Genomic DNA, 12070 nt, shown 5'->3' with positions numbered 1-12070 from the left:
CGTCGCCGTCCAGCTCTCATGGTCGCTGTGGTGAGCTTGTAGATCTGCTGTTTTCTTCCCGGCGCGCAGCCTTTTACATCTCGCGAGAGGGGAGGCGTGACGTCGGGTTCACAACACTACGTGTCTCCAGACAGAAGAAGCTCCGTGGTGTTCATGTTGTTTTTATTATTATGAACCATAATGTTATAAATACTGATCTGTATTACTATGTGTGAGATATGAGTGTTATTATGTGTTAATACACAGGAGGCTAGTCTCTGTAGCCTCTCGGCTAGCAGACACACTACTTCACTAAAGTGCAACACATCGACACCTCCATCGGATCGGATCGACGATAATCGCCGATTATATTATCGATCGTCGCTGCAGATCGATCAGATAACCCGATGATGGCGGGTGTGGGCGCAGCGTCAGAGTTCTCCTCCTCGGCTCTCCCTCCCCCCAGGACGAGGATCTTTAAGATCATAGTGATCGGAGACTCCGGCGTGGGGAAGACCTGCCTCACGTACCGCTTCACCGCCGGAAAGTTCCCCAGCAAGACCGAGGCCACCATAGGGGTGGACTTCAGAGAGAGGCTGGTGGACATAGACGGAGAGAAGATCAAGGTACTGTGCACCGTCATCATTGTGACGTCATAACGGCTCTAATGACGTCATGCATGCTGCATCAATGACATCATATGCAGCTGCATGACATTCATGCTGCAGCAGTATCAATGACATCATACAGTATCAGTGACATCATGCAGTATCAGTGACATCATGCAGTATCAGTGACATCATTCAGTACCAATGACATCATACAGTAATCAATGAATGACATCATACAGTATCAATGACATCATACAGTACCTGCAGTGTGTAAACACTAAACAGTCATCATGCACACAGACAATGGGGCACGGTGGCACAGTCGGTAGCACTGTCACCTCACAGCTAGAAGGTCCTGGGTTCGATTCCCGCCGGGCACGCTGTGGGCCCCACTTAGGGACGCTGTGGGCCCCACCTAGGGACGCTGTGGGTCCCACTTAGGGACGCTGTGGGCCCCACCTAGGGGTTGGTGAAAGGGCCTACTCTGTGTGTAGTTTGCATGTTCTCCCTGTGTCTCCTAGGGTAGGTACCATAGAGGTATAATATAACTAGAGGGCGGATTGCCCCGCCCCCAGCTATCATTTCAATGAATGTGCTCAGTGGCGTTTTGAAGCACCCGGAAACCTGCCGGAAGTAGAATTATTGGTTCGATTTTGTATCCCCATAGAGTTATGAGCATGCGCACTAGTGTCCTTTTTGCGTTCTACGGCAGCCTGTGTGTCAAGGATTGAACGCGAGATATTTATTAAATACACTCGAGATGCATATTTATATGTAAATGCATATGTATGTATGTATAATATGTTTACATATTTATATGTATAAATATAAATATCTGTCAGTATGTTTTGCGCGTGCATGTATTTCTCCCCGCCTGCAGTTCCAGCTTTGGCCACTGGGGTGGCAGCTTCAATGTTTCTCAGCAACTCTGGGGGCTTGGTAGGTACCCTCACAAAAAAACATGCTGTAAGTCTCTATACTGCCTCCCCCTGGTCAACCAGGGCACCTGATGGAGGGGAAAGGAACTGGTTGGAATAACGTGTTCCTTCCACGCGCTACGTCCTACCGGGGAAACCCCCCCCCCCCTGTCAGGTGATAAGAAGGCCTGCTCACTCCTCATGCGTTGAAGGAAGCATGAACTCAGTTCGGGACTCTCCCCAGGCTGGCAGAGGGAGAGTAGCGCCCAGGATTACAAGCTTAGGCAATTGGCAATGGGTGAAAAAAAATTGGTTACCATAATCGTGGGAAAAAAAAGAAAGAAAAACAAATGTGCACATCTCTGTGCTCATGGTCACATCTCTGTGCTCATGGTCACATCTCTGTGCTCATGGTCACATCTCTGTGCTCATGGTCACATCTCTGTGCTCATGGTCACATCTCTGTGCTCACATCTCTGTGCTCATGGTCACATCTCTGTGCTCATGGTCACATCTCTGTGCTCGTGGTCACATCTCTGTGCTCATGGTCACATCTCTGTGCTCATGGTCACATCTCTGTGCTCATGGTCACATCTCTGTGCTCATGGTCACATCTCTGTGCTCATGGTCACATCTCTGTGCTCGTGGTCACATCTCTGTGCTCGTGGTCACATCTCTGTGCTCATGGTCACATCTCTGTGCTCATGGTCACATCTCTGTGCTCATGGTCACATCTCTGTGCTCATGGTCACATCTCTGTGCTCATGGTCACATCTCTGTGCTCATGGTCAGTGCCTCCATCGGACGCTGGTATTACTGAAACGGGAGGAGTGGGTCCTGCTTGTTCCCACCTTGTTGGATTCTGTTCATTTCAGTGTTTCTTTGGGGTTTGTTTTTTTGCGTTTTACCCCTTTTTCTCCCCAATGTAGTCGTTATGCCGTGTGATTCCTCCTCCTCCTCCTCCCGGCTTCCCTCCCCCTGAACACGGGCCAGTTGTGTTGGTGTAGACGCTGGACAACACTGTCTAGTGTCTGTCTGTCTGTCTGTCTGTCTGTCTGTCTGTCTGTCTATGTCTAACATGTCTGTCTGTCTGTCTGTCTATGTCTAACATGTCTGTCTGTCTGTCTGTCTGCCTGTCTGTCTGTCTGCCTGTCTGTCTGTGTCTAACATGTCTGTATGTCTGTCTGTCTGTCTGTCTGTCTGTCTGTCTGCATACTACCTGTCTGCATACTACCTGTCTGTCTGTCTGTCTGTCTGTCTGTCTGTCTGTCTGTCTGTCTGTCTGTCTGTCTGCATACTACCTGTCTGCATACTACCTGTCTGTCTGTGTGCATACTACCTGTCTGCATATTACCTGTCTGTCTGTCTGTCTGCATACTACCTGTCTGTCTGTCTGTCTGCATACTACCTGTCTGCATATTACCTGCCTGTCTGTCTGCATACTACCTGTCTGTCTGTCTGTCTGTCTGCATACTACCTGTCTGTCTGTCTGTCTGTCTGTCTGTCTGCATACTACCTGTCTGCATATTACCTGTCTGTCTGTCTGCATACTACCTGTCTGTCTGTCTGTCTGTCTGCATACTACCTGTCTGCATATTACCTGTCTGTCTGTCTGCATACTACCTGTCTGTCTGTCTGTCTGTCTGCATACTACCTGTCTGCATATTACCTGTCTGTCTGTCAGTGTCTGTCTGTCTGTCTGTCTGCTCTGTAGATGATATAAAGATGGTATCCTCCATAATATGATACAATGTGCACATTGAAAAACAAGAGATCAGAGAACAATGTGTGATAACGTGTTCTTTTATTTTCCTGACCCGTTTGCCATCCTTCATATGCTGCGTGTCCATCTGTTTCTGTGGCCGGAACCACGACTGGACCCACCGGCGCCGTGCATCTCCAAAATGATTCCCCTTGTTTAAAACGTTTCTTTAGGTATAATAATGGTCTGGTATGTCCATCTTCTATTCTAACTTGTAGCGCCACTAGTGAGACTAAACTAATTGATTAGCATTATGTGGGGAACAACGCCAACCGGAACCACTATATTCTTTTTCCTTTTTTCTAACCTGGATCACAGGCTAGTTTTAGAACAAATACCAGGCTTTCCTCCGAAGAGGAAAGACTTAGTCCATGAGCCAGAGCCCCAAAATTGAGCAATGATTATCGAAAGAGTGGGCAAAACCAAACCTATATTAAATTGTTCATAGGGTCAATATGAGTAAATAAATATATGATAACCTTTCCACAGGAGCAGCTTTTTCATGGTAGTTTCATAGTTCAAAATTGAGCCAGATATTGAATATTCCCTCGTTAAAAACCTTTGACTCCAACATCTTGGTCCAACATCAAAATGAAATAAGAATGTTGACTCGGGCTTTGTCCAATGTTCCAATGTTGATACTGGAAAGTTATACAAATTCGGGCATATTTTCGTAATGCCTAATTTGCATATTTAAATATACAATTTCAGAAAACTTGTAATACGATAAATCATTGTCTTCATGTAAGTAATCAACTCAGGAAGTTTCATTATGATAACTCTTTTTTTAATGTGGTCATTTTTTCACCTGTCATATGTACGTATGGGGAAAATAACAAAATGTGTGATAACTATGAAAAAGCTGCTCCTGTGGAAAGGTTATCATATATTTATTTACTCGTATTGACCCTATGAACAATTTAATATAGGTTTGGTTTTGCCCACTCTTTCGATAATGAAATCTTGTCTGGCTCATGGACTAGTGACAAGAGGTTACTCAACAGCATAGAAAAAGTGACCTTGTTAACCCATTGAGACCTGAAGCCGATTCTACATGTCTCCTAAATCTCAACAGTTTTCTGAAAAACGTTCGTTTCTATATCAGTGGTGCTCAATCTTTTTCATGTCAAGGACCCCCAAAATTATATATATTTGGCCGCGGACCCACATCAAAATATTTTGTTCCAGGGACCCCCCAGAAGCAAAGATTTGAGTTAAAAATGTTCGCTTTAAAAATATATATATTCAAAGATTTGCACACATTTTCACGATTTTTCAAAAATAGCAGATCTACAAGCTCGTAGCGCGGCACTCGGTGCCGCGCTACGAGCTTGTATATCTGCTATTTTTGAATAGCCCAAAGTGTAAAATAATGCTTTTTTAGCTCAAATCAAAAAATGACACAGTTCCAGGTCTTAATGGGTTAAAAGTCCGTAGCGTACTTATGTGTACGTGTATGATTCACATTTTTGTCTCTCTGTGTGTGTTTTCCTCAGATCCAGCTGTGGGACACGGCGGGCCAGGAGCGCTTCAGGAAGTCCATGGTGCAGCACTACTACCGCAACGTGCACGCCGTGGTGTTCGTCTATGACGTCACCAGCGCCGCCAGCTTCCGCAGCCTGCCCGCCTGGATCGAGGAGTGCCGGCAGCACGCGCTGGGCACCGAGGTGCCCCGCATCCTGGTGGGCAACAAGTGTGACCTCCACCACGCCGTGCAGGTATGAGCGGGTTTGATAGGATTTATTTAACCTATTGAGACCGGGAACGCATCTTTGTGTCATTTTAACATTTCTTTGGCTATTCAAAAAATAAAAAAGATTTGAGTTCAAATATAAAAGAATATTCGCCTCACAGCTAGAAGGTCCTGGGTTCGATTCCTGCCGGGGACGCTGTGGGCGCTGGGGGGGGCGTGTCTTCTCCTCCGCGTCATCAGCGCCCATACCCTGGGTGGGGTTGGCGAAAGGGCCTACTCTGTGTGGAGTTTGCATGTTCTCCCCGTGTCTCCTAGGGTAGTTAATACCCTCACAAAAACATGTAGTAATCCTGGTCGTTATGCTGCCTCCCACATGACAGCCGGGGCGCCTGATGGAGGGGAAAGGAACTGGTTGGAATAACGTGTTCCTTCCACGCGCTACGTCCTACCAGGGAAACTCCCCCCTGTCAGGTGACGAGAAGGTCAGCTGGCTCTCATGCATTGAAGGAGGCATGAGCTCGGCCCTGGCCTCCCTAGGTTGTGGGGGGAGTGTAGCGCCCAGGATCACTTAAAAAATAATTGGTTACAAAAATCGTGGGATAAAAATGTATTTAAAAAAATAAAATGTAAAAATATATTGAAAGATTTGCTCAAATTTTCTAAATGTTTCAAAAATAGCAGATCTAGAAGTTCATTGCGTGGCACTCGGTGCTGTGCTATGAGCTTGTAGATCTGCTACTTTTGAATAGCCAAGGAAATGTTAAAATTACACATTCCCAGATTGGATGGGTTAATTGCTTTCAGCTATCACACAAAGACGGTTAAAGATGTGGTGAATGACCAGGTCATTTGCTAAATGAAAAGTAAACGGTGGTTCAACCAATCACAGATGCAACCATATATTATGCTGGAGGGTGATGTATAGGCCTAACTGACTTATAGTTTTTTTTGTACTGTATTGTATTGTGTTGTGTATGTAATGCAGCTGGTCCTTGTTTCCAAGACAACTTTCTGACAAGGGAGACAAAATAAAGGAACCTTGAACCTTGAACCAGAGTAGCAACCGACCGCCCCATCTACTCAGCCTATGGGAACAAGACAAGACAAGAATTAAATTCACCTGGGTTAGGGTTAGGGTTAGGGTTCAAGATTCATTAGACCCTTTATGAAGTATATTCATAAGGGTCTATCTAGGGTTAGGTATGTCCCTATAATTTTTTTTTTTTGTAAAGATTTATTTATTGACAGAGTACAAAGTACGTCCATCCTTTTTGCATTTTTATACAACAAATCAAGAAAGTCAAAAAGGTCAAAGAAAAAAGACAATAGAAAAAAGAAAGCAAAAAGACAAAAAACAACCCTCATCTCCAAGCCCTCCCCCCACCCCGGAATGGCACAATAAACAGCATTGACTACAACAACCTTCGCAGTAACAGCAACTTATAACCTCAAACAAGAGGAGTTAATGAAGGCAAAATATCAAGAAAAGAGAGGTATGTCCCTATTATGACCAGGGATACGCTCTGAAAGTGTGAAAAACATATGTGACCATGTGACCATGTGTTTAACAGTAAAACCTGCTTAAAGGGATATTTCACTTTCAAAAAAACTTTTGGTAATTTTATCGTCTACTCAGGCTTTTGTGAGCCCCCTAGACCGTTTTAAAGTTGCTTGATTCAGTATTTAGATATTTGATATTCATTTTATCAGACACGCCCCCTTCCTATCCAAACCCATTAAAACTTCAAACTCCATTTTTAACATGTTAGATTCATCAAAAACACCCGTCCTTGGTTCTGCTGACTCACCCTGCCGTCCTAATACGTGAGGGGGCCGTGTTTTTTCGATTTTTTCATGTATTTTTAACACATTGGGTGCCAGAGGTTTATTAAAATATTATACGTTGAGTGCCTGCATTTCTTCCATCCACTTGCGTTATACGTTTCGTGCTGTAGAAGCCCCGACGCGGAAGTGCATGTAAACAAAGCGTGCGTGCGAGACGGCGGAGGGTCCCGACTAACGCCTGGAACAATAATATTTCTAACGCGATCCTCCATTGCAGCGTGATCGCTGATCGAAAACGGCTCGTTTCCACCACATTAAAAAGAAATGGAGATATTAAGCTTTTAGTCAAGGAGATAACATTGAAAACGCCGACCGGAAGGATTTTTGACATGGAGCCAGATCCAGCCTCTTCTTCTCAGAAACTCCTTGGGTGATGTCAAAGTTTCGTTTTAGCGCCCCACGTGGCCCACATGTATAAAAATAGAATTGGGTCAAAAACGGTTCGGACCGTTTTCGGCACTTCTCGTTTGGATCCTCAAAAACGGTCCGGACCGTTTTTGGCATTCAATGTGTTAATATTTATTTTGGAAAATGAAAACAATTTAATACAATAAACAAAATTTAATAAAATAAATGAAAAAAGTAATCGGAAAAACACGGCCCCCTCACGTATTAGGAGGGCAGGGTGAGTCAGCAGAACCAAGGACGGGTGTTTTTGATGAATCTAACAGGTTAAAAATGGAGTTTGAAGTTATAATGGGTTTGCATAGGAAGGGGGCGTGTCTGACAAAATGATTATCAAATATCTAAATACTAAATCAAGCAACTTAAAAACGGTCTCGGGGGCTCACAAAAGCCTGAGTAGACGATAAAATGACCCAAAGTTTTTTTGAAAGTGAAATATCCCTTTAATAAGCTCCACCTCTTATCGTCCAGGTGAACACAGACCTGGCCCAGCAGTTTGCCGACGCCCACTCCATGCCGCTGTTCGAGACGTCGGCCAAGGACCCCACGGCCGGCCAGCCGGACGCCGGGCCGCCGCGCGGCAGCAGCGACCACGTGGAGGCCATCTTCATGACCGTGGCTCACAAGCTCAAGTCCCAGAAGCCCCTGGTGCTCAGCCAGCCTCCGCCCGACACCACCATCAACCTGGGCGGGGGGGGGGGGAGGGGGCGGGACCAGGGAGACGAGGAGGGGCGGGGCTGGGCCTGCAGCAGCTGCTGAGAGACACCCAGACCCCGGAATGGGTTCCGTCACATTTGGAGGCGTTTCCAGAACCCGTTTTTTTTTATCTCACCGTCAGAGCTGGTGTGTGGACACGTTGACGTTGTTTCAGCTTAAAGGAGAATACCGGACATTTTAAGTGTTGTCTTTGATGTGTCGTTACTCACCTACCGACGTAAAAAGTGGCGTTGTTTTTTTCCAGAGATTCCCCTGTCGTCATTTTTTCAACCCCCTCCGTTGTCATAATGGGAGCGCGTGGGTTAGGGAAATTCGTCTATTATAACCGATGCAAAATTATTTTTTTCTCTACTACTACTCATTGTAGAGTCTCATGATAGTCAAACATGCGCTGAAAGTTCCTGAGAGGCTAGCGCTACTGCCGAACGATTTAACACTGGTTGCTTGTTTCTCTCCAGAACCTGGCAACTTGGTGTTGCCAGGTAGACAAACAAGCAACCTAAGCCACGCGCTCCCATTATGACAACGGAGGGGGTTGAAAAAATGACGACAGGGGAATCTCTGGTAAAAAACAACGCCACTTTTTACGTCGGTAGGTGAGTAACGACACATCAAAGACAACACTTAAAATGTCCGGAATTCTCCTTTAAAGGGATAGTTCACCCACACTCAATTAGTCACCCCTTGAATTCATGGATATTTTTTGTCGCATTAAGCCAACAATTCAATGACCAGTGAACCGGTAGGAGACACATCTCCTACCGGAACCACTGCTGGTCATCAAATTGTTGGCTTAGGAATGAGACAAAAACAAAAGAATATCCATGAATTCAAGTCTAATCGTCATTTTGGGGAGGGGGGGGGTGAACTATGGCTTTGTGCGAGTAACACAGATAGAGAGGATGTTTGAACACAGCCGTGTTGGCATTCTAGACACATGACATCCAAAGCGCCCATGAAATGCTTTCTGTGTCTCTACGGCCCCTAACAGGAGAGATGCACCTTTATGCACCTGTACATTTCACAACCCCCCCCCCCCCCCCCCACAGCCCCCCACAGCGAGGCCAGTGAATCAAGGAGGGTGAAATGTGCTGCAGTGTAAAGGCTGAACACACACAGAACAGAACAGATGGATGGGGAGGTAGAGCACCTGATTCGGATGCTATCGATGCATTGAATGGGACATTATCACATTTTACCAGACCGCTGTCTCAAGCAAACTGGAGCCACGTGAGGTACCACCGAGCAAGCTAAAGCCAGCGAGTTGCCGTCCCGAAGGTTGCGACGTTCGCTTGAGCCTACTCAGCGCCGTCCGAGTTATGTACCGATAGAGTTATGTACCGATAGAGTTATGTACCGATAGAGTTATGTACCGATAGAGTTATGTACCGATAGAGTTATGTACCGATAGAGTTATGTACCGATAGAGTTATGTACCGATAGAGTTATGTACCGATAGAGTTATGTACAGATAGAGATATGTACCGATAGAGTTATGTACCGAATGGTAAATCATGTTGTGGGAACTGCTCTGCCTCGGAGTAGGTCAGAATCTCCTGATTACGCCCAATGAATGCTCTGATAAATGGCGGGTAGGTCAGTATGACGCCTACTTGGCCCATTCAATGGTCTGATAAACGTGATAATGTCCCATTCAGTGCATTGATAGCATTCGAAGCCGGTCGGTAGAGAGAGAATGGGTGTGTGTGTGGGGGGGGGGGGGGGGGGGGGGGGGTGGGGAGGAATGAGGGACACATTCATCCCTAGTTAAGTAAAGGGCTATGGGGGAGTGAGGAGAGAGGAAGCTGAGGGAGGAAGGGAGGAGACAAAAGAAGTGTCCTAAATTAAAACGGTGAACAACATCTTGACTCTGAAGACTGATGCTGCTTTTTGCCTTTTAGAAACAACCGTAAGCCACTTAAAACACTGTATACTTACACGTCATACGACGTGAAGCGGAAATAGCAGATCTGCAAGGTCACAACGCGCCGCCTTGCGACGCGTTGTGACCTTGTAGATCGGCTATTTTCGCTATTTATCAGACGTTTTCACGCCGATTGTAAGAAGTGATTTTCAAGCTAGCCTGAAGCGACAGCGCCTTGCGATGGATTATTTAAGTCAAGCTTATGAGCGCTCAGCTGGAGTTCCTAAAGCTATCGTCTGCCATGTGCAGAAATACTGGAAATACTGGAGATCCAACACAAGTCATTTCCTCGTCTACAGAAGAGCCAGTTGATTATAATTATGTCTGAACATAACATTTCCAGGTGCCATCGTGACAGACGGGTGTTGTCTATCGTTTTGTTTTTGTTTACATCGTGCCAGACGGCTCGCCTCATCGCCGTCTCTAAGGACAGACTTTAACAGAATACTGAATTCCTACGTGTCGCTGGAGTTAACGAGTCAACTAATTATGTAAGAGCATAACGGACATAAAAACATGCCAAATGTAGTCAGTTGATCAAAGTTGTGCTCTATATCAGTGGTTCTCAACCAGTGGTCCAGGGACCACCAGTGGCCCTTGAGGGGGTTCCAGGGGGTCCCCAGCCAAATTAATAGTTAGAAACCAAATGGACCCTTATGTGTCTGTAACTCTGAGAGTGTACAAATGGAACCAAATGGACCCTAACGGGTCCATTTGGTTCCATTTGTACACTCTCAGAGTTAAATGAACACTAATGATGATGATACTTCAGTGTAGATTGGGACCCCCAAGAAAATCTAAATGGTTGAGTCCCTGGCATATCTTTTCAAATGTGGGTCCCTGGGCTAATGTGTGTCAATTTGGTGGTCCTTGACACGAAAAAGGTTGAAAACCACTGCTCTATATGAAACCATGTTGGAAAGATGGATTGAGTTGATAATAAGTTTTAGGAAAGCTTGCTAGTCTCGCCAGCCAGACCGTTGCATCCCACAATGTTCAAATGCCTCCGTCTGTCTGTCTGTCTGTCTGTCTGTCTGTCTGTCTGTCTGTCTGTCTGTCTGAAGAGTACGTGACGTCTCCTCTCCGTTTCCGATTCGTCTTTCCGGTCGCACAAAAATAATCGATGTCTGTATAGCTTGCTGCTTATCAGAAATGAAAATTCAAAAATAAAGTGTAAAGATATTTTAAAATATGTTTTCGTGAACAGAATCAAAATAAGGAACAGACGACAGCTTTCGTTCTGGACTTCCGGGAGGTGTAGTTCCAGACTCTATATACTGTGAAGCATTGGGAGATTGTGGAAATGTTGTCTGGCCGCGCGAGACTAGGAACTCACACATCAGCTGAACAAACTTACGGACAGATTTACGACGGCAGAATTTCATGTATAAACGTGACCGTCTCCTTCATATTATAGATCAATCACACAGGAACGATCAGTTCATCGTATAAACACACAGTAATATTATTGTACAAATCTACGTTTAGCTCAGTTAATGATCAATTCAGGAAGTAAGCGAGGAGCCTCTTTTAAAAGGTTCATATGGGCTTTAATGTGAGTCAAATACTGTCAATGAGTGAATAGTATAAACACGTCTGACGTCACTTCTGTTACCGTCGCATTTCACTATCAGTTGATTGAGTCAAATAAATAAATAAAAATGTATATTTTTGGAACACAGTTCTTACATTATGTGATGTCACCAGTCTATTAGATTTAAAATGGAGAAAACTCCAGGAAACGGAAGTGACGTCAGTGTACTCTATGCTCTCTTAACTAGTGTGACCTCCATACATATTCATGTATTTAATACATGTACATGCATATCTACAGTATATCCTGTATTTAACCCATTAAAATTGGGAACACAGCTGTGTCAAGATTAATTTGGCTATTTTTGAAAAATCATGAAAATTTGTGCAAATCTTTGAATATATATATTTTTTAAAGCAAACATTTTTTAACTCAAATCTTTGCTTCTGGTGGATTCTACAAATGTCTTCTAAATCCTAACAGGTTTTTGAAAAAACATGTTATAATCAGTGGTTCTCAAACTTTTTCATGTGAAGGACCCCCGAAATGATATGTATTTGTCCGCGGCGGAGACCCATCTCAAAATATTGTTGTTCCAGGGACCCCCAGAAGCAAAGATTTGAGTCAATTAATAATCGATGTTTTGCGCTGAGCTTGTATATCTGCTATTTCTTTGAATAGCC

At 44.8% G+C, this 12070-nt stretch overlaps 1 protein-coding gene across 1 annotated transcript; it reads left to right on the top strand.

Annotated features, from left to right (window-relative positions):
- Positions 1-53: 53 nt before the first annotated feature.
- Positions 54-7971, top strand: rab33ba (RAB33B, member RAS oncogene family a; the record flags this gene model as incomplete). Its single annotated transcript, XM_080416622.1, has 3 exons — positions 54-605; positions 4766-4987; positions 7684-7971. Exons 1-3 carry the CDS (start codon positions 387-389, stop codon positions 7969-7971), a joined length of 729 nt encoding a protein of 242 aa, XP_080272748.1. The 5' UTR covers positions 54-386.
- Positions 7972-12070: the final 4099 nt, after the last annotated feature.

This window comes from Gymnoscopelus braueri, assembly GCF_963280865.1.
Source record: "Gymnoscopelus braueri genome assembly, chromosome: 20".
Lineage (NCBI taxonomy): Eukaryota > Metazoa > Chordata > Actinopteri > Myctophiformes > Myctophidae > Gymnoscopelus > Gymnoscopelus braueri.
Note: the sequence above shows the minus strand (reverse complement) of the source record. Positions and strands in the feature narration are given on the sequence as shown.